The sequence below is a fragment of the Loxodonta africana genome, chromosome 2 (assembly GCF_030014295.1).
Source record: "Loxodonta africana isolate mLoxAfr1 chromosome 2, mLoxAfr1.hap2, whole genome shotgun sequence".
Taxonomy (NCBI): Eukaryota; Metazoa; Chordata; class Mammalia; order Proboscidea; family Elephantidae; genus Loxodonta; species Loxodonta africana.
In genome coordinates, this window is record NC_087343.1 from 65,039,564 (window position 1) to 65,064,655 (window position 25,092).

The 25,092-nt window shown below is 35.5% G+C and overlaps 1 protein-coding gene across 5 annotated transcripts in view; it reads right to left on the reverse strand.

Annotated features, from left to right (window-relative positions):
• Nucleotides 1–25,092, reverse strand: part of ERCC8 (ERCC excision repair 8, CSA ubiquitin ligase complex subunit) — a 57,437-nt gene that overhangs the window by 13,119 nt on the left and 19,226 nt on the right. For all 5 annotated transcript variants that reach the window (XM_023545486.2, XM_003408052.4, XM_064272325.1 and 2 more), the window contains 6 exons: nucleotides 24,753–24,821; nucleotides 23,512–23,578; nucleotides 17,415–17,515; nucleotides 16,409–16,533; nucleotides 10,557–10,754; nucleotides 7,184–7,264 (listed from right to left, as the gene is read on the reverse strand). In XM_023545486.2, the coding sequence (XP_023401254.2) occupies nucleotides 7,184–7,264; nucleotides 10,557–10,754; nucleotides 16,409–16,533; nucleotides 17,415–17,515; nucleotides 23,512–23,578; nucleotides 24,753–24,821 (641 nt within the window). The remainder of the gene's footprint in view (nucleotides 1–7,183; nucleotides 7,265–10,556; nucleotides 10,755–16,408; nucleotides 16,534–17,414; nucleotides 17,516–23,511; nucleotides 23,579–24,752; nucleotides 24,822–25,092) is intronic.

Consider the following 25,092-nt stretch of genomic DNA (forward strand, 5'->3'; position numbering starts at 1 on the left):
GGGTCAGGTGCACCTTAGTCCTCAAAGTAACATATTTGTTTTTCAACTTTAAAGAGATCTTTTGTAGCAGATTTGCTCAATGCAATACTTTGTTTGATTTCTTGACTGCTGTTTCTATGAGCACTGATTGTGGACCCAAGTAAAATAAAATCCCTGGTAACTTCAATCTTTTCTCTGTTCATCATGATGTTGCTCATTGGTCCAGTTGGGAGGATTTTTGTTTTATGTTGGGGTGTAATCCCTACTGAAGGCTGTAGTCTTTGCTGTTCGTCAGTAAGTGCTTCAAGTCCTCTTCACTTTCAGCAAGCAAGGTTGTATCATTTGCATAACGTAGGTTGTTAATGAGTCTTCCTCCAATCCTGATGCAGCACTTTTCTTTTTATAGTCCAGCCTCTTGGATCATGTGGTCAGCATACAGATTGAATAAGTATGGTAAATGGATACAACCCTGAGGCATACCTCTCCCGATTTTAAACTATGGAGTATCCTTGATTCTGTTCCAACGACTGCCTCTTGGTCTATGTACAGGTTCCTCATAAACACAAGTTAAGTGTTCTGGAATTGTCATTCTTCGCAAAGTTATCTATAATTTGTTATGATCCACACAGTTGAATGCCGTTGCATAGTCAATTAAACACAGGTAAACATCTTTTTGAAATGTGTAAAGACCTGAAGTTAGAAAAGCAAAAGGGAACAAAGAACTGAAGAAAAAATGGAAGCTTCGAGTTGCAATATTGAAGGATTCTATGGGCAAAATATTGAACACAGGAAGCATCTATCTGACACAAGCAATGATATCGCTCATTCTACGTCCTCTCCTGAATCTGGCTTGATTTTCTGGCAGTTCCCTGCCAATGAACTGCTGCAACCCTTTTTGAATCATCTTCAGCAAAATTCTACTTCTGTATGATATTAATGATGTTGTTCAATAATTTCCTCAATCTGCTGGATCACCTTTCTTTGGAGTGAGCACAAATATGGAACTCTTCGGTTAGCCAGATAGCCATCTTCCAAATTTCTTGGCATAAACAAGTGAGCACTTCTACTGTTGAATCCATTTGCTGAAACATCTCAATTGGTGTTCTATCAATTCGTAAAACCAAAAAACCAAACCCATTGCCACTGAGTACATTCTGACTTATAGTAACACTACAGAACAGAGTAGAACTGCCCCATAGGGTTTCCAAGGAGTGGCTGGTGGATTCAAACTGCCGATCTCTTGGTTAGCTGCCATGCTCTTAACCGCTGCTGCCACCAGAAAAAAAAAAAATTTTTTTTTTTTTTCTGGAGGCTCCTGTCAATTCCTGGAGTCTTGTTTCTTCCTTTAAAATCATTGGTTCTTGATCACATGCTACCTCTTGAAATGGCTGAAGGTCAACAAAATCTTTTTGGTACAGTAACTCTGTGTATTCCTTCCATTTTCTTTTGATGCTTTCTGTGTTCAATACTTTGCCGATAAAAAAACCAAAAACCAAACCCAGTGCCGTCGAGTCGATTCCGACTCATAGTGACCCTGCAGGACAGAGTAGAACTGCCCCATAGAGTTTCCAAGGAGCGCCTGGAGGATTCAAACTGCCAACCCTTTGGTTAGCAGCCGTAGAACTTAACCACTACGCCACCAGGGTTTCTTTTTGCCCACAGAATCCTTCAATATTGCAACTTGAGGCTTCAATATTTTCTTCAGTTCTTTGTTCCTTTTTGGTTTTCTAACTTTGGGTCTTTACGCATTGCAGTACGATACTTTTGCTTTGTCTTCTCAAGCTGCCTTTTGAAATTTTCTGTTCAGCTTTTTTACGTCATCATTTCTTTCATTCTCTTTAGCTACTCTATGTTCAAGAGCAAGTTTCAGAGTCTTTTCTGACATCCAGTTTGGTCTTTTTTGTTTTTTTAATGACCTTTTGCTTTTTATCACATGTGATAGTCTCCCGCAACTTGTCTGGTCTTCGGTCATTAGTGTTCAACGCTTCAAATCTATTTTTTTTTATGCAGGATTTTCATTATTATTTTTATTGTGCTTTAAGTGGAAGTTTACAAATCAAGTCAGTCTCTCATATAAAAATTTACATACACCTTGCTATATACTTCTAATTGCTCTTCCCCTAATATGACAGCACACTCCTTCTCTCTACCCTGTATTCCCTGTGTCCATTCAGCCAGCTTCTGTCCCCCTCTGCATTCTCATCTCCCCTCCAGACAGGAGCTGCCCACATAGTCTCATGTGTCTATTTGAGCCAAGAAGCTCACTCTCACCAGTATCATTTTCTATCTTATAGTCCAGTGCAATTCCTGTCTGAAAAGCTAGCTTTGGGAATGGTTCCAGTCTTGGGCTAACAAAAGGTCTGGGGACCATGATCTCTGGAGTCCTTCTAGTCTCAGTCAGACCATTAAGACTGGTCTTTTTATGAGAATTTGAGGACTGCATCCCACTGCTCTCCTACTTCATCAGGGATACTCTGTTGTGTTCCCAGTCATGGCAGTCATTGGCTGTAGCCAGGCACCATCCAGTTCTTCTGGTCTCAGGCTGATGTAGTTTCTGTCAAATCTGTTCTTGATATGGATTCTCAGGTAGGATATACTCAAGGTCATATGTGGATCTTGTGGACTTGTTTTAATTTTCTTCCACATGAACTTAGACTCTTATAATTCAAACAAGGATCACAGTGGAAAAAGTGGATGTTCCCAGAAAATTCACTGAGTCTCAGCTACAACAGCCAGAAAACAATATATTAATTTAGGCATTCTTTACAGTTGTTAAATAGATGAGAGTCCATTACTAGAGGTAATGTTGGCTATCATCACTTAGGAGTACAACCAAAATTCCATCATACCCTAAATCTCCAGATAACAAAACTATTACCAAACCTCAGCTAATCACCCACTTATTCCCAGCAGCAGTTCACTTGTTTTCAAGTGCAGTATACTGAAATCTGTCCATTCATTCCTTCATCCAAACATTATTTGCCATTTCCTGTCCTTTTCGATTTAAAATTTAACTTTTAAGTTAGGTTATTTAGTGAGTGTTTATTTGAAGACTTATTGGCCTTTAAGCAACTTGTCTTTCCTATTCTGTCTTTAGAAGACTTTTAATTCTGCCTTAGATATCCACCAAAAAATGTCCCTGGGTAGATAAGCCAAAGCTCATGCCTCCTAAGTCTACTATGGAAGCCCAATGGGTAGCTTATTACATATTTTTATTTCATCTGATGACTCAAAAGAGAAACAAAATTATATTTTATTATATATTACTGTTGCTATGTTTGGCAAAAAATCAAAAATAAATGAAAACTGTAACAGCTGCATATAAACTTCAGTGTTTACAGGAATAGTAAACCAAAAAACCTAGTGCCGTTGAGTCGATTCCGACTCATAGTGGCCCTATAGGGCAGAGTAGAACTGCCCCATAGAGTTTCCAAGGAGTGCCTGGCGCATCTGAACTGCTGACCTTTTGGTTAGCAGCCATAGCACTTAACCACTATGCCACCAGGGTTTCCAGTAGTAGTAAAGCAAAGATAATAAATGTGAATGTACTACAGTATTATTATAAACATACTTACTGCTAGAACAATCACAAATAAAACATCATACTAACCCAAACCCACTGCTGTCGAGTCGAAAACATCATACTGATAGTTAAACCCACCCAGAAAACCAAACCCACTGCCATAGAGTTGATTCTGACTCATAGCGATCCTATAGGGCTTCCAAGGCTATAAATCTCTGTGGAACCAGGCTGCCACATCTTTCTCCTGCATAGTTAAATACTGCAGTAAAAACAATGTAGATGGATGTGGTACACATATTACTGTTTGAGACCCACTGATCAAGTGTAACCACCACCCACTGCTTCAGTTTTTTCTACAACATCTCCTCCTAGTGGACATTCAGGCTATGCTTGAACATATCTAGCTCTATTTCACGAGGTTTCCCTTTCTACTGAGAGTTATTAGTCGATATCCAAATAATTGGAATGAAGAACGAAACTATCCTTAACATCTACCAGGGATACATCTTGATAGATTTCTTATTGGAAATTACTGGAACATCTCTACATGGGGAACACAGAGCTGTCTGTGTCAGCAATCATGATCTTATTTACTACCTACATTCACTGTAATCATTCAAAGTTTGTGGAAATAATCTTAGCATACACCATTTTATATTAATATGAGAATGATGGTGATCTTAAAGTTAAAATACACAAGTAGTATATTTCAAAAGATAAGGTTTCTAAGGTCTAAAACTTAGATATAACACTCAACTTGTTTTTGTGTATCCCTATTTGATGTTCCACTCATTCTCCTTAATTTCTCATATACAAAAGGTCTTCTAGATGAGGAGCTCAAACTATCACTATTAACTATATAACTAGGAAATAAATAAACCACCAGAGTAATATACTATCTTCATAAATTTAGGAATTCTGCTTTCTTCTAATATTCTTTTTCTCTACACAGGTCATAGTTGATTTACCTTTAATTTATTTTTATTGTTTTTATTTGATAAATGTTATACTACTTAACAAGGCCTACAGTGGTATAATGTGGATTTAATATATACAGTAATTCCTAAACAGTAAGACACAGTGATTAAATAATAATGCAAAATAAATTGCTAAACCAAACAATTTGACCATATTAGGCTTTCTAAATAAAAAGACTCAGCCATTTAAGGCAGCTGTATGCTAAAACTGATACAGCTATAATAAACTAAATTAGCCATGTGATGAAATCTTCAAGTATTCATATGGCATTAGGCCAGCTGCTTGAAAATTTATCAACATGTGTTTTCCTTTTCTTTTGTATTTGGATTAGGGACAAAAGAAAATAATTCACAGGCTTTACACTGTAGTAAGTTGCAGCAGTTGCAAATTTAGGCATGAAATATATTTTGTCGGTAGATGCTAAATGCGATCGATATCCTTATAAAACTTCTTTTCCATGTGGTTTTTGACACAGTCCTATTTTCACAAAGGAACTAAATACATAAAAAATATTTTTAGAATTTCAGACCTGCTCTATCAATTATGTTCCTCCACCTCCATTTAAGATACTTTCTTTTTACTATGACTTGGTTAAGATTAACCTAAAGTGTTTCTAACTATATTTCCAACTTTAAAAAATGATATATATAGTCTATTAGACCTTAGACTTATATATCCCAGAAATTAAGATATATTAGGATGATTAAGACTGCTTAGTAAAATAATCCTTGGCAGGGAAGACATCACCTTTAAACAGCCTTTATGTTATTACTGCTTGACATAAGTAAAAAAATACAGAGGCTACTACTTAAAGCCAAGGATCACGTCTTATTCATCTTTGTTTACAAACAGTCACCACCAAAAAAATACAGAATGAATAAATGGCTAGGCTGAGTGAGGTCAATTAACCTGAATTTATATTTAAAGGTCAGTTATGGACTTTCTACTACCACTCCAAAACTGGCTATTATAAACCTTTTTTTTTATTAGTTTTAAAATGAGCTCATCTCTAAAAGAGTAGACCAAGTAACTAACGACTTCAATAACAAGCAAGAAAAAAAAAAAGAGAGATAGCCTTGATAAAATGGAATGTGTTCATATATACTTTCTGGAAACCCTGGTGGTGTAGTGGTTAAGAGCTATGGCTGCTAACCAAAAGGTCGGCAGTTTGAATCCACCAGGCCCTCCTTGGAAACTGTATGGGGCAGTTCTACTCTGTCCTGTAGGGTCACTATGAGTCACAACTGACTTGACAGCAACAGGTTTGTTTGTTTGTTTGTTTTTTAAATATACTTTCTACATAATTTTCTCCCCAAAATTGAATGCTGTAGTTATCGACTAAAGTAGACAATATACACTGAATGAAAGATAACAACATGTAACTTGAGTTAAAGTCAGAAAAAGTAGTTGATTTGTAAAATTAAGTTAATGGAACACCAATAACGTGAAAGCTATTATGTAAAACAGAATCATGGATATCTATAGTTGACGTATCTGAATTTCTACTTATCTCCAAAAAAGACAAATAATCCATTATCTCTTGATAAAGCTAACTTTGAATGAAGCAACAAAGAACCAAGGGCTGAGAAATTTCTTTAGGATTAAAGTTTATGGAATAGAAACATGGGAAAATTTTTCAGCAATTATGTAATCCAACTTTCTTCTTAAAAAGACAATAAAATCTAGCTCCAGAAAGCTAGAGAGACTTGCAGAGATCCTACAACTGGTAACTGACAGTCTGTTTTCTTGATTTGTCATCTTATTCCTTCATAAAAGATAAAAGAGATTAAACTGCTAGCTTTTCTCAATATAAAGAAAAGCATGACATAAGAAAGATGTATTCCATATAGTTTGAGATAACATTAACTTAAACTGGATTAGATCATAAATACTGTTTCATAAACTCTATATTATGTTTGGATTAAACCACTTTAGCAATCTACCTACCAAGATTCAAAAAGATACATAATGGAAACAGTCTACAAATCAATGAAAAGCAAGGTATTAATACTAAATATAATTAAAATTAAATGAAACCTAACACTTTTATTGTGGGTTTAATAGGATAAAATAACAAGCCACATTCTAAGATAGGCACAATCATGCTGCTGATAGAAGTGTAAATTGGTATAAATCTGACCATGTGAATAAAAAGCTTAAAAACATTCATACATGATATCTCAGGAGAAAATTCCACTTCTGGGAAATCTATCCAAAGAAATAATCAGAAACAACTTATGAACAGATATTTACCTTGACTTTGTTTATAATAATCAACTGGAATATCTCCAAACAGGGAATTTAAGTAAATTGTGGCATATAAATGACAGAATACATTATTATTATATTACTAAAAATAATGCTTATGAAGTTATCAATGACATGGAAAAGGCTTAATGCACAATGGTGACAGAAGTAGGATACCAAGTTATACGTCCAAGTGTGATATTAACTATGATTAAAAAAACCCCATATACAAGGGGAAAAAATGAATAAAAATGTTAATATTGATTAACTCAATGGTAGTACTTTTATGTTCTTTCCATATTTTTCTGATTTTTCAGATGTGTTTTAACAGTTGAATTATTTTTATAATCAGAAAACAGCAATGAATGCTTTAAAACTCTCATATAAAGTAAATTAATAAAACTTCATTCCTTATGATTTAGAAGTCACTATACAATTTGTGTAAATAATATTTACCTCATCATCATCAGGAACAGGTTCATATAAGGCTGGTACCCAAGCAAGAATATTGCAGTCTCTGCTCCCACTATAAAGTTCCTATAACAGAGACAGAAAAGATGTGATTGTGAAACATAACAAAATCTGAAATGAACTATATCAAATTTTTAAATGACTAATTATCAGATTAGATTAATTCTATCTCTACTTTCCAAAGAAACTAGACGGAACGCCCTCTTCTCTCTGTTTTCTAATACGTCGCTTTATTTTGTATTTAAAGATAATATTAGGATATGTAAGAGCTCAGAATGTAAGGTTACTAATGGTATGAAAATTTTACAAAAACACTCAATATCCCAGTGGAATCACAAACAAAAAAAAAAACCCACTGCTGTTGAGTCGATTCCCACTCGTAGCGACCCTACAGGACAGAGAACTGCCCCATAGAGTTTCCAAGGTGCACCTGATGGATTCGAACTGGTGACCTTTTGGTTAGCAGCCGAGTGCTTAATCATTGCCCCATCAGAGCTCCTTTGGTTTGGGTATTAGGTGTTTTCATTGTTATTGGCTTGTTGTTACTCCCAGGCCTTCTCAATGGAGAGAGCTGGGGAATATGTATGCATATGTATTACACACAACACATACACACAAAAATATATGCATACAAATATCTACATCTATTCTTATATCTATCTCTACACATTTAAAACTATGAGTTCACACTGATACTTCAAATTCCAATCCAGCACCACACAGTTAATTCTGTTTTCTCCATTTTCATATCTGTAACTCCTTCTCTGACAGTGGAGCTCTGTTGGCACGGTGTTTAAGAGCTCAGCCGCTAACCAAAAGGTCAGCAGTTCCAATCCACCAGCTGCTCCTTGGAAGCCCTATGGAGCAGTTCTACTTTGTCCTATAAAATTCCTCATGAGGAATAGAAATAAAGGAAACAGGTAACACCTAACTACTTGCTTCCCAGCAAAACATGCCCTCCAGTAATATGGCCCCAACTCCTCAGTATAGGTTAAGGGGCTACACCTGGAAATTGAAGATCCCATATTTTAACTAATACAAGGTAACATTTAATATTTTGGATATAAAGTGGGCAGGTGAATTATTTTTACTGTGATGTGAAAAAATTCCCAGAAATACTTGGGCTAAGATATGAAACCAAATCTTTATAAAACTATTTCTGCTAAGACCTATGTGTACAAATTAGTGCAAGAGTTTACAAACTGTATTCTGAGGAACCCTAGGATTATGCAAACGTTTGATTTTAAATTAACATTTTTAACTATTTAAAAATATAGCAAAAAATAGGGTGTATGCAAACTTACATAGCAAAAATGAACACATACAAAAGACCACTGATGCTTTTACTTGCTTTTGAGCCGGGCTCAGAATACAATTTTCTAGCTATGTATTTGAATTTCTTGTATATGGATTTTTGATTAAGAAAGCTATACTCTATTAAAAAAAAAAATTAATGCCTTCCATAGGTCCTCATGTAAACGTGAAATAGTTACTGAGTTATTTCAGAACGTGTATATTGCACTCAATCAAAAGCCACCGAAGTTCAGCCTCACATGATTGGTTGATGATTTATTGGTCACAGCGTTAACAGGCAGTTGTACAATAAAAGAGCTAATAACATCATGCATGGATAGTTTTAGGACATATAAGTTTTGGGTGAAACTTGTCTGATTTTTATATTTATGATAGAGTTAATATATATGTCAATTTTATTTTCAGTGAGTTTTGTGTAGTAGTTAATTTGGAAAAGAGTTTTGCTGCTGAATGGATGCAAAACTAATACCTTTTTTAATTTTGAGATTTATAATTATTTTCCTAGACAGAAATAATAGATGAAATAGGATTAAAGTGTTAAAAGTTTGATGTAGTGCTTCAACATAGGATATAATACTTCAGTGATTCAAACCTCTTTGAATTCATATCACATATAGAAAATGTTTATTTGTCAGGAGGCAACCGGCCCCAGGTCTCTGGCTGTCCCAAGCCTGCCCCACCTATTCCAGGAACTGTGGGGAGTCATTGTTTTGGCACATGTATAATTCATACTGGGCACAGCACAATTCTTAGGAAAATCTGACTTGGTAGAACAGACTAATTTGTAGTCAGAACACCTGGGTTAAAACCTTGGCTCTGTCTCTAAGTGACTTTGGACAAGAAAAGAGGTACAGTATTTTAAAATTTTCTTTACATGAAGAATCACGGTCTGTCAATAACTACTTGTAGGTTTGAGGCAAGTCATATTACCTCTCTGGTGCTTTAGTTTCCTTCTCCTAGAAGTAATACTAAAGATATTTTACAAATGGTGTATCAGGACACTGACCAATCAGAGAAGAAATACTGGCCATAGAGTTGGAACAGAGTCCTGGAGGTCTCTTAGTTACTGGGTTGAAGTAAGGCCCAGGAGGACCGAAGGGAGGAACTGAGGCTAGAGGAGGTCACTTAGAGGACTCTGAGCAGCAGCTATTTATCAGCCAGTAAGATCCGTATGTCAATATTTTAATAATGGATACCACCATACTTGTATGCACTAGCTGAAAAATCAGTCTTGTGTCTCTTAAAGTGTTGGACACAAATTAAGTAATCAATGTTAATGAATAAATAGGAGCCTTGCCAACTGATAAAGTCCCTCCTAGCTCCAATACTCTGTAATTTTATCTGTATTTAGCTTTCATGTGCCTAACTTTGCTTACCTATAAAACAGAGAAAACACTATTTGCTATATCAGAGACTCATTTAAAGGGGCACATGAGATAATTTTGCAAGTGTTTTCCGGAAAAAACAAACAAACAAAACAAAAACCCTGCTCCATTGGTGAGATGGAAGAAAAAGGCCAGGAAGTTAAAGAACAAAGAATAGCCATGAGTATTTAAGAAATTTTGTAAGTTGCATAATCTTAGGAGCAAACCTTTATTAGCCATCAGCAGAAAATTAGAAATAAGCAGAATTTTCGACACACCCATACATACATAAAGCAAGATACACTAACTGTATCTTGAGATTGTTGTTGTGTGCCATTGAGTCGATTCTGACTCATAGCGACCCTATGTCTTGAGATTAGATGCATATAATTCTATCTTCTCCCAGAAGATTGTTTGTAAGAAAACACTCTAATTTGCCAGAGATTTAAATTGCTAAATAAATGGAGCCCATATGCAAAAGAAAATTTATCCCAGTCAAGTTTCACAGTACTATATGGATTCACACATAATCCTTATGCCATCTAAAATATACCCTAGCTCAAATGTACACTGAAAGTATAATTCCTAGGATGAAATCACAATTTACTCTTTTATATACAAATAGTCTGGGGCAAGCTAGCTACCTGCACAATTTAATATCCCTTAAGTATCATTCTTACCTGGAAATTAGACTGAAATACACAGCAGTCAACACTTTTATAATGTCCCTTAAGCATAGTTATCTTTTCTCCTGAGTAAACGGTATAAACAGCAATGGTGCTACCATATGGTACAAAAACAAATTCTGAACTGCAGCCACAGGAGACAGTGAATTTCAATCCTTTTCTACTGTCATTGTAAACCTTCCCATAGTTCACCTGTAGGATGTAAAATCATAGTCACTCATTTCTTAAATCTGAGTCAAAAAGACAACAAAGACTATGCCAAATATTTACTTCAAACACAATACTATATAAATGAGTCTTTTAAATTTAAAGAAAATTATCAATGTCCTAAAGAAAACACGGGTTAACAACACGAATGCACATTTGACATAAGAGGAAATACAAGTATTAAAATAAAAAAAGGGCAAATGTTCACATTTCAACCTTGACAGAGATAAAAATGAAAATTAAGGCAACTGTAAAGAATTATTTTAGACCACATTCTAGTTTAGCAAAAATTTTAACATGAGATACTCAATATTGGTACAAATGAGGTAAACATGTTGCTGGCCCTGCAGTTTGGTCATTCCTTCTAAAAGGTCAAATGGTATTAATGTAACAAATGACAAAGATATTCTTACCCCCGACCTGGTAATTACTCCTGGGAATTTATCTTCAAGAAATAATTAAACAGCAAAAAGCTATATGCCCGGAGGAATTCAATGAAACATAATCTAGAATGGCAAAATAACTGAGAACAGATGCAAATTCCTAATAATGTTATATTAACTGTACGATTTATATAGCAATTAAAAAAAACATAATTATGAAAATGGGGCAAGGGTTAAATTAAAAAAGTACAGAACATAAATACTGTGCATAGTTTAATTGCAGCTTTACATAAATACATATTTGGAACAAAAAAAAATCTTCAAAGGTGTAGTTTGCAGACAAGCAGTATTGGAGTCACCTGGAAGCAGTCGGAAATGCAGAAACACAGGCCCCGCCCCACTCCTACTGAACTAGAATCTTCCTTTTAACAAGATCCCTAGGTGATCTGCATGCTCATCGGAGTCTGAGAGTCACCGGGCTAGAGAAACTGATGGTCAGGTTTACTTCATGCTGGTAACTGTGATATGAAGCTTGTGGTGAGTGTAAAACCAGTAGCTGAACACTCAGGAATTAGGAGCAAGAGGATCACCATGCATAACTAGAGTTTATACAGACAGTGATTTGCCTTTTTCTACAGGATGGGTGAGACTGTGTCTACGGACACTGAGGCTCAAATGGTATACGCTGATCATCTATGGATACTAAACACGTGACAAAAATGAATATATGCATTTACTCCATGACAGTAGTGGGTCTACAACCTGCCCTTTTTTGCCTCTAGTAGTAGTGCTTTAAATTCTGAGTTTTATTCCTCTAATTTATTAAATGAGAGTAACATCATTTACCACAGTTATTGTGAAAAATCAAATAAAATAATGCATAAGAGAGCATGTGAGACATAAAGTATTCACTAAGTCCCTGGATTTATTAATTCGAATCTACCAGCCACTCCTTGGAAACACATGGGCCAGTTCTACTCTGTCCTACAGGGTTGCTATGAGTTGGAATCGATGGCAACAGCTTTTTTTGTACACGTGTTAAAAATGATAGCATTCCCTCATTTACATCTTTTAGTCCTACATGCGCAACAATCTGTATGAAGATGAAGTAAAGGGAGAAAAAACAAAACGTTTCTTCTCAACCAGCAAGTCTCTGTTCCCCTGGAAAAATTATAAACTGCTACAGAGAACTTAGCTACAAAATCTAAGTTCTTTCCATACCACATGCCTTCCCAAATGTTAATTGGAAAGTGCTGAATGAAGTATTAGTGCTGAATCAGCTCACTAACTTTGTCTCTGTCCTTAAGCTTTCCCTTTCCAATCTATCCCACAGCTGTTATGTTAACCTTTTTAAATCCCTGCTTTGATTAAATCACCTGTGGGCTCAAAAACTATCAATATCTTTTTAATGCCTATGGAATGAAGTTCAAATAAAAGATGAAGGGGGGCTACCATTTACTAAGTGCTTATTCCATGTCACACACTATGCTAGGTGATTATTTAAGGTTCCCACTTCATGAATATAAACGCGTACCGTAAGAAGCAGTGTGGTGGTAAGTAGCATGTTATAAATCATTACAAAAGTACTGAAGAGGAATAGGCTACTTTTGTCTATGATAATGTCTTAAAGATGGTATTTAAGGGAAGCTTTGAAATGATTTTGATAGAGGAGGAGTTCATAGACTTGGGATAGGATGATGGCAAATCCAATTCGCTATCTTATGTGAGTCCCTTTTCTTGCACTAAGGTAGATATACTTCTGCTCTCTAAGTGAATACCCAGAGTGATGCAGAGATTCACCACAAGGCAGCTTATTCAATCGTCAGACTACCATCAGCATAATACTGTTGTTGTTAGCTGCTGTGGAGCTGGCCTCTGACTCACGGGAGCTCATGTACAACGGAACGAGATGCTGCCCAGTCCTATACTATCCCCGACCGGTTGTGGATCAGACCATTGTAATCCGTAGGGTTTTTACCGGCTGATTTTTGGAAGTAGATCACCAGGCCTTTCTTCCTAGTCTGTCTTAGTTTGGAAGCACTGCTGAAACCTGCTCAGCATCATATCAACATGCAAGCCTCCACTGACAGATGGCTGGTGGCGACGCCCGAGGTGTAGTGGCTGGGAATCAAACCCAGATCTCCCATACGGAAGGGGAGAACTTGACCACTGAATCACCACTGCCCTCATCGGCATAATAATTAATATCAGATAACAATTACTGAATGTCAACACTTACTGTATATTCCTGACAATGTGCTAAGAGTTTTACATGCATTATTTCATATAATCCTCAAAACAATCCTACAAGATAGGTAGAATTAAGATGCAAAAACACTTAGAAAGGTTAATTAATTTAAGAAAGGTCTTTTGGCTAGTAAATGACACAATCAAAAACTGAACCTAGACTACACGAATCAAAGCTCAACAAAAAACCACTGTGCCATATTGCTGAAGATTACTTTTCGTTCATTCAATAAAGTGATGATCACAGTCCACTGTAATAGGAGTGAGCACAGGGTACTCTGGGAGCATCTAAGCTGGACTGGACAAAAAGAGAGGTTGTGCCATAGATGAATTTTGAAAGTCGACAAGCAACTAGGATGGGAAAAAGGAGGGCATTCTAAAGCATGTATAGCAGTCTACGCAGCTGAAAGGAAGGGTGAGAGATCACGGTACATTTGAAGACCTCCAAGTCATTCAGTGGAATCCCTGGATGGTGCAAATGGTTAATGCACCTGGCTGGTAACCGAAAGGCTGGAAGTTTGAGTCCATCCACAGGTGCCTTGGAAGAAAGGCCTGGAGATCTCCTTCCAAAAAGCCAGTCATCAAAAACCCTGTGGAGTACAGTTCTACTCTCACACACACAGGGTTGCCATGAGTCACAATCAACTCGATAGCAACTGGTTTGGGTTTTTTGGTTTAATAACGCAACACCATACAAACCATTTATGGTATCCTATTATTTTTTAGTACTACTCCTTACGTACTTCTATTCTACCCTCACAATTAGTTTTTAGGCAGGTAATACTTCTGATTTACAAGATGAGGAACCTGAGGTGCTGACCTCAGTAGTTCATGCTGTCACCTTAAATAATCTGAAGTCCCCAAATTATTAAATGGCAGGACTAGAATTTGTTTCCTATTCTGTCTGACGGCCCGTTAAATGTTAAAGATAGTGTCTGCGTTTCCCCTTAGAGTTACTTTTTCTGGGATAAACGTCCCAGATTCCTTTAAGTGTCCTCTGTAGGTGAGTTTCTGGGCTCTTTACTACCTGACTCATCTTTGATCAATTCCATTTTAAGATTATCCATTACTAAACACAATATTCTGGATATGGATTTACTAGCAAAAATTCATAGCGCAAGAGTATCACCACCAATAAGGAAAGAAAAATAGAACAAGATCACAATAGTAATTTATGTACTCATATCATTATATTTTTTTTGTTTTCATCATTATATTTATATCTAGCTGCTTCGGTGTCCTATTCCTTCAGTTCTCATCTCCTACTGCTCTCCCACTGGCTCACTCTATTCCATCACAAGAGCCTCTTCGTGTTCCTCTAGTATCCCAAACAGGCTTCTGCCTCAGGGTCTTTGCAGTTTTTTTCTTCCTCAGCCTAAATGCTATCCCCTAGATATATGCATGACTCCCTCATTTCCTTCAGGCAAATGTCACCTCCTCAGTGAGGCCTACCTTGACTCCCAGCTTCCCTGTATATCCTATACTCCTTACCTTGCTTTGCTTTTCCTCATAACATTCTTCTCATCTAACATATTATTTATCTATCCATCCACTCATCCATTGATTGACTGACTGAATTCTTTCTCCTCCTCCCTAAAGTGCAAGCTCCATGTGGGCAAGATTTTTTAATGTTTGTTCGCTGCTATGTACTATTGTTGTGTGCCGCCGAGTTGATTCTGACTGTGACACTAAATGGCAGCGCAGAACTGCCCCCAGGGTTTCCCAGGCTATACTCTTTAAGGGAGCAGACCGCCAGGTCTTTTCTTCTGTGGAGCGGGTGGCGGGTTCAAACCTCTGGCCTTTCGGTCAGCAGCTGAGTGCTTAACCAACGTGCCACTAGGCAAACAGTAAGTGCTCAATAAATATTTATTAAATAAATAAAATGAGAATAGGAAAGTGGGACCTGATCAGGGATACGAATGGAAGGTTCTAAATTATAACTCACTGTGTTTGCTTTGGTAGTCCATGTACTAAATTGTAATTCACGATGTCTGAGTTCTAGCCTGAGATGTGATAGAGAAATCTCTCGTAAAGAATATAAGGTATTAACAGACTTTAAGGTAAACTGGACATAAACAATTTTGACTTTACAGTAAAATTGGTAATAATAATGAAAGTGGCACCTAGAGCATCTGAAAGAAAATTATTAGCTAGAAAAGATGATTATAGAAAAGAATACGATTAACATTAATACCTACCTAAATGCACTAAAGGGTTTGGGTACAATCAGCATTATAGTAAGAGTAGAGTCCAGAGTCAAGCTCTGTTACTTTCTAGCTGTGTAGGCTCAGACTAGTTACCAAGCCATTTTGTCTCATTTCCCTCGTGTGTAAAATGGTTATAGCAGTAAACTACCTTCAGAGTGTTCATGTAATGATTAACTAGGATAATATATGCTCTAGCACATAAACTGTTAATTATTATTAGCACACTATCTAGCATATAAACTCTCAATAAATATTAGCTACTATTATGACTGTCACCAATTTCTAAACTTTTAGAAGTTTATCTTGAGAGTTATTAAACAATAGGTATGCATGGCAAGAACCACTACTTAAAAAAAAAAAAAAAAACAGGAAATAATTACCACATCAAAATCTAATACCTTCAAAACACCTTTAGACCAGTTTAAACAAAGTACTGGATTTGGGATTTTTTTTCACAAGCCACACATATAGTATAGCATTTGATTATTTAATTTTTAACTTTAATTTATATCAGTTCTCAATCTTTTATTCTTTCCTAATATGCCTGAGAGACACGGCACACCACCCCCATTAGGAACAGTGGCTCAGCGGAGCAGCGATTCTTCACTAAGTGGTGGTAATATGGCAAGGGGTGGAATGGATAAGGGCTGTCCTAAGCTGAAAATCACTAGCTCACATATTATCAAAAAAAAAAAAAAAAAAAAAGCTGTGATTCAAAAGCAAGAAACCAAGGTAAATCTACAGAAAGGCACCATTTCTTTAATTTATATTAATATAGCTGGAGATAATGAAAATGTCTTACTAGTGTGTTTTCTCCATTGGAACTATTCCAGAGCCTCATTCGATTATCTGTACCAACAGTGAGGAGATGAAGCCCATCACTTGTAAAACATAAGCCATTAACTTTCCCATTATGAGCAGTGTTTGCTGCAATGAAAAATACGTTCAGTTTATCTGGTCCTGTATTCAGTACATATTTAATGTTTGATGATACAGTTATTTAAATATATTAAAAAAACAACTACTGAATTCCTTAAAGTATGTAAGTCGATTATATTTAAAATTAAACAACCCTTTGAATTATTTGAATAATGATAAACTATATAAATTAGAACCATAAAAATAGAGGAAAACAGGAACAGCGAAAGGAAAAAAATCCTGCCAAGTATAATTTTTCTTCAGAGAGTAGGCTGAGCTAACAAATTTAATTAAGTACACAGCTTAACACTAAAATTTTAAAGCAAACACCTCTCATCTCTTTAAGGTAGTATTTCAATTTCTAATCTAAAATCAACCCGTAAACTATTAAAAATCAGTAATACGAGTGTTCCACATCAAACAAACTTTAACAAGGACTGTATTAGTCTCAATCAAAATTTGTATCTTTTTCAAATTGAACAAGTTTGAGAAAGCATAATTCTCAAATAGCCTGATTCATTTAATTCAAAACATTACTAAAACAATCATAGGTTTTATACTTCATTCTAATGTATTTCCAGTCGAGATTTAATTATAAATCAAATTTTTAATGTACAAAGAAATTAAGCTCTATTATAAAAATGCAGCTGAGGTACTTGTCACCCGGATTATAGGAGACTTACATTTATTACACACCTTGCAGTTTTTATGCTGACATAATGGCTACAAATGTTACTATTCCTTTAGTATCCTGAAGATAGATAATTTAGGTTATGCATATTTAACAATTGATTTATTGTTACTATCTTTTTAAAACATAAAATTTGTAATTTGTCAATATATACTTATTTAGCTTCGATTAAAAAATTTTCAGTATAATATTTCATTACCTGATTCAACAGCTTGTGACTTTTTCCCATTATGTTGATCAAGAGTAATCAAACAGCCTGATGCTCTCCTCACGTCCCATAATTTTACTCTACTGTCAGCACTGAGAAGAAATAAATGTTACATTAGCATATGGATCCAGGACAGCGACTACACTCCTTACCTAACTTTCTAGTAGTACAGCACACAGAGGTCTCATTATATTGGTACAAATATATTTGTACATTTGGGTTGTTCAGCAGTTACAAAGAAGAGAGAAAATAACAAAAAAGTAAATTTTCTTTTTCAGATTACAAAGAGGCATTTCAAAATCTGCTGCTTTTTATAGTTATTTTTAATTACATGAGCATCCTTCCCCCTAAGAACCAGACAAGCTTGCAGCTTGTTCCTTAGAGCAAGTTTGTTACTACAGTAAAACCTGTAAAAGCCGTAACCTGTGAAAGGCTGAAACCTGCCAGAGAAGGAAAACTCAAATATTTTCCACTAATAGAGTTATAGAAAAGTGGTATGATTGCATTCTGTCAAAGGCAGATAACTTGCGAGACCCAGGAAAACAAGCAGTGCCATGGAGTTCTGGCTCTCACAGGTTTCATTGTATATCCTCTCTACTATTTGTTATTCTAATACTATTTAGACAATCAAGCAGTTAACTGATTTCACATTCCTTAAAAACGCATTTGCCATATACACGGTAATTTTTTTTTAACAAAAAAAAATTGAGAGTAAGGTGAATAATGTGGACAATTAATTTTCACTTGGTTTCATGTACCCAAATTAATGTCTAGATATACAGAACTAAACTGAATGTCTCCTAGCAATTATAAACTTTTTCTTTCAACTAAGTGAAAAGAAGAAAGGTAACACCAAGATCAAACATCAGTTTCAGCTTCACACTACTCCTAAAGAAAAATATAAATCAGCTCAATCGATGCTACAATTTCTTCAGGACAACCCCAACGGTATTCTAACCCACTGAGTTTATCTATGCCATTTGAATAAGGGCCTAACATTACACTTTATAAGCCCATTTCTCATGTATGTATGGATCCATGAGGTCTATTTGCTTCTAAAACCTTTACTCCTCTCACCGATCATGATCCAGCCCAGCCAGATGGAATAGTTGCAAAAAGCTAGCACTTCCCATTCCCAGGCTGGTTTTCTTTCTTCCCAGCTGGGGGAAAAGTCTGTGATACGATGAGTCTGAGGATTTAAATCTATTCAGATATATCAAATCATATCTGACCCTTGACATTGATTACTAGGTCCACTTTAGTGCTGATTCAAATTCCTGGGAGTAGTCCGAGAGCTGAAAGCCTCTTAGCTCCTCTCTGACTTGTGTATGACCAAGTTAGGCAGGAGCAGTGTACATCCATCCTAGCACAGACCTGCAGTCACCACCTAGCTCCTCAGTTTCGCCTTCACACCACTTTAGCCAGCTTTCTAATGGTTACACTTTAGACTCTGCTCTACTTCAGACATTTCAACATCACATTCTGCAAACTATTATCAGAAGTACCTTTGGGGACTAAAACTATGACATAGAGGGAAGACTGTCAGTCTTTAAAAAAATTCAAAGATCTTTGTAAAACTAATACAAATAGCTTTTGTAATAATAAAACTTTAAAACCAAAATTTAGTAAAATGTCTATATCCAAGTCTTTGACTGCTACTTTCTATCCCTTTTTGAATTTTCTTCCCCTGGCACTCATACCTCCACCTCGTTAGGTCCCTGACTCCTCCTATACACCTTTTGTGATTTTACTTCCTTCCTTATATTCATGACTTCAACAATTTTCAGACACTGAGCTACTTACCTTTTAAACACCGAAAATGTTAACTCTGTGTCATTTAATATTTTGCTTGCTGGGGCTTGGTATAGTTGAGATCTAAATCCCCAACTGACAACACAACACTACCCAGCAATCCTATGTGCCCCTAAGCAGCTCCCTCTCCTACTCATTAAAACAGTTACTCCAAATCTTCACAACCTTCCCTCAAAACCGCATCTCCATTTCCATATTTTCAACAGATGACTCAAGTCTTATTCTGCTAAAAAACAATAGAGGCCATTGTTGTTATCAGCTGCTGTCAAATTGGCCCCTGACTCATGACAATCCCATGCACAAGATTAGACTGCTGTGATCGATAGGGTTTTCTTTGGTTGGTTTTTCAGAAGTAGATCACCAGGCCTTTCTTCCTAGTCTGTCTTAGTCTGGAAGATTTGCTGAAACCGGTTCATAATCATAGCATCACACAAGCCTCCACTGAGAGATGGGTGGTGAGTATGCCAGAAATTGAATTGGAAATTGGCCAGAAATTGAACCTGGGTGTCCCATGTGGAAGGCAAGAGTTCTACCACTGAACTACCACTACCCCCATAGAGGACATTAGGTTTGCACTTTGAGCTTTTCTGCCAAACCTACAAACTTAACTGCATTCATGTCCACCTTGTCCTCCCTCCATTTAGTCAAATCAAGTGTCCCTCCTCTCGATCTGGATCCTTGATATTACCCCCTCCTGTCTATTTAAGGTCCCTGATACACCAATTATTCCTTCCATTTTTTATTTTCACCTTTATCTTTCTACTGTTACTTTCTCCCCGGCATATAAACATGCAAGCCTCTTCCTTCCACCACACAAACAGAACCCTCCAAATCTCCTGATCTTCTCAGTTAAGCATTCCTATTCTCTTTCCCCGTATTATATTTACCAAAGATGTGTATCTATTAAAGCATTTTTCAGGATGTATTGAAATCACTGATTTTTCTGACTAGATCTTTAAATAGACTGTTAGCTTCTTGAAGGGACTACGCCTTGGTTACCCCTGTGTCTCTAGCACATAGTAATAATTCATTTAATATTACTGAACTGAATTACTGAATGGATGGATGTGTTATGTCAAATTCAGAAAAATTTTTGGTTAAAGAAAATGAATAAAAATGCTATTTTTTGGTTTGTTTTTTATAAAATCCAGTAGCCTTTCATGATAAAAATACTCAACAAACCAGGAACAGAAGGAAAACTTCTCAATATGATAAAGGACATTCATGAAAAACCCACAGCTAACATCATGCTCAATAATGAAAGACTGAAAGGTTTTCCCCTATGATCAGAAACAAGACAAGGACGCCTGCTTTTATCATTGCTATTTTTTTTTTTTTTTTATTATTCAACATCATACTAGAAATTCCAGTCAGAGCAATTAGGCAAGAAAAAAAAAAAAGGCATCCAAATCGGAAAAGAAAAAGTAAAGCTATTTCTATCCATTGATGATATAACCCTACATATAGAAAATCTCAAATAATTAAAAAAAAAATTACTAGAGCTAATAAATGAGCTCAGCAAAGTTGCAGGGTACATGATCAACATGCAATAATCAGATGTGTTTCTATACACCAGCAATGAATAATCCAAAAATGGTATTTTGGAAACAATTCCATTTCCAATTAACATCTAAAAGAATTAAATACCTAGGAATAAATTTAATCAGGGAGATGTAAGACCTTACAATGGAAATTATAAAACAAAACTGAAAGAAATTAAAGAAGACCTAAATGAAATGCAGGGATGGATTAACCAGTAAGCAAGGTACACATGGACTTAATTCTGTTTACTTACTAATTTGTAGTGCACAATTTCACATGGGTTTCCCTACCTCTTTGACGTGGTGAAAAACAGGTAAAATTGTGCACTACGAATTAGTAAGTAAGCACAACTTAAGCTTGCGTGTACCTTGCTTATTGGATAATCTGTCCCTGAGAGATGGAAAGACACTCTGTGTTTATAGACTAGAAGACTTAATACTGTTAACATCTCTATCAAAATTGGAACACTCTTTTTTGCAGAAATGGGAAAGTCAATCCTTACATTCATACGGAATTATACGGGGCCCCAAAGAGCCAAAACAGTCTTGTAAAAGGACAAAGTAGGAAACTCATACTTCCCAATTTCAAAACGTACTATAAACTACAGTAACAGTGTAGTATATTCTTTTACCAGTACCACAGGTAAGGACAGACATACAGATCAACGGAATAGAATTGAGAATCTAGAAATAAATTCATACATCTATAACCAACTGATTTTTCAACAAAGGTGTCAAGTCCATTCAATGGGGAAAGAATAGTCTCTTCAATAAATGCCGGGACAACTCCCATGCAAAGAATGAAGCTGGACCGATACCTCACATCATAAACAAAAGTGAACTCAAAATTGGTCAACTACCTAAATGTAAGAGCTAAAACTTAAACCTCCTGGAAGAAAATACAGGGGAAAAGTATCAAGATCTTGCTTTTGACAATGAATTCTTCGATATGACATTAAAGCAAGAGCAATTACAACAAACAGTAGGTAAACTGAATTTCATAAAAATTAAAAACTTTTGTACGTCAAAGGACTTTAATAGGAAAATGAAGAGACTACCTACAGAATGGGAGAAAATACTCGGTAACCATATTTCTGATAAGGGTTTAATATTGAGAATATATAAAGAATTTCTGCAATTCCATAAAAAGACAAAGAACCAAATTAAGAAATGGACAAAGGACTTGAACAGACATTTCACCGAGGAAGATACATAAGACATTTCTCCATTAGCCTCTATCCTGACTTGGGATGTTCCAGTGTCTACAACTGCATGAGCCGTTTCCTTGATATATAAATCTCTCTATCTATATATTTGTACACTTCTACTGGTTTTGCTTCTCTAGAGAACCCAGCCTAAGACAAGGGGAGAATGTGGAGAAACTGGGATCCTTGTGTAGTGCTAGTGGGAAAGTCAAATAGTATAGCCTCGGTGGAAAACAGTTTGATGGCTTCTCAAAAAGTTAAATATAGAATTAGCATGTGACCCAGCAATCTCACTCATAGGTATACAATAAAAGACTTGAAAGCAGGGATTCAAACAGACACTTGCACAACTATGTTCATTATAGCATTACTCATAATAACCAAAAGGTGGAAACAACCCAAGCATACGTCAACAGTTGAATGGATACATAAAATGTGGCATATATATACAATAGAATATTATTCATTCATAAAGAGAAAAGAAGTTCTGACACATGGGTGAACCTCAAAAACACTGTGATAAGTGAAATAAGCCAGACACAAAAGGAAAAATATTATATGACCCCACTTATATGAAATATCTAGAACAGGCAAATGAATAGGGACAAAAATTTATCAGGGTTAACAGGGGCTCGGGGGAGGAGAGAATGAGGGAGTTATTCCTCAGTGGACCCTGAAGATCTATTTGGGGCAATGAAAAGTATTTGGAAATAGTGGTGACAGTTGCATGACATGGTGAATTAATGTCACTGAACTGGACATGTGTACAAATGGCAAATTATTTGTTATATATATTTTACCACAATAAAATTAAAAAAAAAAAAACCTATTTTTAAATTAAGAAAGTGCAATAGTTGTGTACGCAAAAATGACACAGCAGAGTTGTTTTACTGGAATTAGCAGATTTGTATTACTATAGATTCTCTTGTTCTATTCTCTTTGTTCTAAAAGGTGAGTATCTTCAACAAGGATAGTCAGGATTAGGATTACAATGTAAAGATTTCTTCTGGTGACATGAATTAAAATCCATAAATGTATTTAAAATTTCACGGGCCCAATTAATAACTGAACATGCAAAATATGTATCTTACATAAATGTAGGCTTTTCAAAATGTATCTCATAAATTACTTACAAAAAAAACCAAACCCACTGCCATCAAGTCGATTCTGACTCACACTGACCCTAGAGGACAGAGTAGAACTGCCCCATAGAGTTTCCAAGGAGTGCCTGGTGGATTCGAACTGCTGACCTTTTGGTTAGCAGCCATAGCACTTAACCACTACGTCACCAGGGTTTCCAAATTACTTATATGAAAAAAAAACAAAACAAAATGAAACCCACTGCCACTGAGTTGATTCCAACTCCTACCAACCCTACAGGACAGAGCAGAACTGCCCTATACGGTTTCCAAGCAGCAGTTGGTGGATTCCAACTGCCAACCATTTTTGGTTAGCAGCTGGATGCTTAAACACTGCACCACCAGGACTCCAAATTACTTATACTGACTTTAAAACCAAATTGCATTTTACCTTGCAGTTGCTAAGATATATTCATAACGTGGTGACCAGGAAACTGCCAGTATTTCTTGTCTGTGACCTGCAAATACAAAGGTATGAAAAGTTTTATAAAATATTTGAAAAAACCAAGAGATAAAGTGCCAATATTGTGCCTGATTCTAAAGTGAAGATTAAATATTAAAAGTGAAGTAACTGATATGACTATCATTTTTTTTTAACATTTATAATAACAATCTGTTTTAAATATTAATGTGAAATCTATGGGGCATGAGGTGACTGCCCCGTAACAAAAGAGGTGGTTGATATTTTATTAACAAAAGAATTAGTTTTGCCTTAGAAAGAACAATCAAAGCAAGTGGGTCTTTTTAAATAGTTTTTAGCCTATATAAGTCAATCCATCAATAATCAATATAGCTCAAGATCAATTATCTGTACAACAAAAAGTCAGTGCAACAAAAATACAAGATAAACATTTTAAAGAATAAAAATGACTTTCAATTTTTCAGAAAGTTTTAACAGACAAAAAATTATTTTAACTCATGACTGTAAAAAAGCATTCGCATAAAATTTTTTTTCATAGGATAAATGATTGACTTTTTACCTCATTCAACTATTCAAATCAGACATTTTCTTCTGCCTACCTTATATTATAGAAATTCATTACAGTATTAAAAAATGTTTTCCATCCTACCAAATTTTCTTAATATATTTATTATGTGTTTCTCAGAAATGAATAAAAATGAGTATCTATGAATTTACATTCCATCTTTCCACTGTTTGGAATTAGATGATCTAATACTAATAAAACAGTAGCAAAAATAAAGTAATATACCTTTTCCAAATAAAGTATTATTTCAACAATTTTTTCTAACATATTTTTATGGGAAAAAAAGCACCTAAATGTTAAGAACAATGTTTAATCATTAGCCAGGACAACACTGAACAATGCTGAAGAGACATGTGTACAGTGTAAGATTCATCGGTAGTTTATTTTTTTTAAATGTAGAAATAACAAGGTTTTGATTTAGCCTCTCCATTTTCCATATCCTTGAGCTTCCCCTATGGCCACTGTTCATATAAATGTCTCCTCAATAGTTCAGTTTTCTAAGAATAATGCACAGAAGAATCTTTATTTCCCTGTTGACTTTTAACAACTAGCACAAAATACATTAGTCATGTCACTTACAAAGAACACATTGTTAGTAATGTTTCTTTTTATTGAATGTTTATTGTTTCAAATTAAAAAAAAATACCCTGTAGAATGTGGGAACAGGATCCAGACTTCAAGTCACAAAGTTGTACTTTGGGCCCTCTGGTACCAACTGTAAAAACAAAAATTTTTAAAGATAATTTTATTATAAATCATCATCAAAAAGAAACAAGAAACATTGTAATTCCTAACATTTTTACTGTATCCTTCCAGAAATACAAGAATGCATGCCAAAAATATACTTCAAATCATTTTTTAATTAGAAAAATTATTTTAATCAGTTATACTTGAGTACCAAAAGAACTCTACTATTGCACTGTTTTTTTAACTTTTTATTTTGAAGTAATTATAGAGTCACAGGAATCTGCAAAGATCATACAGAA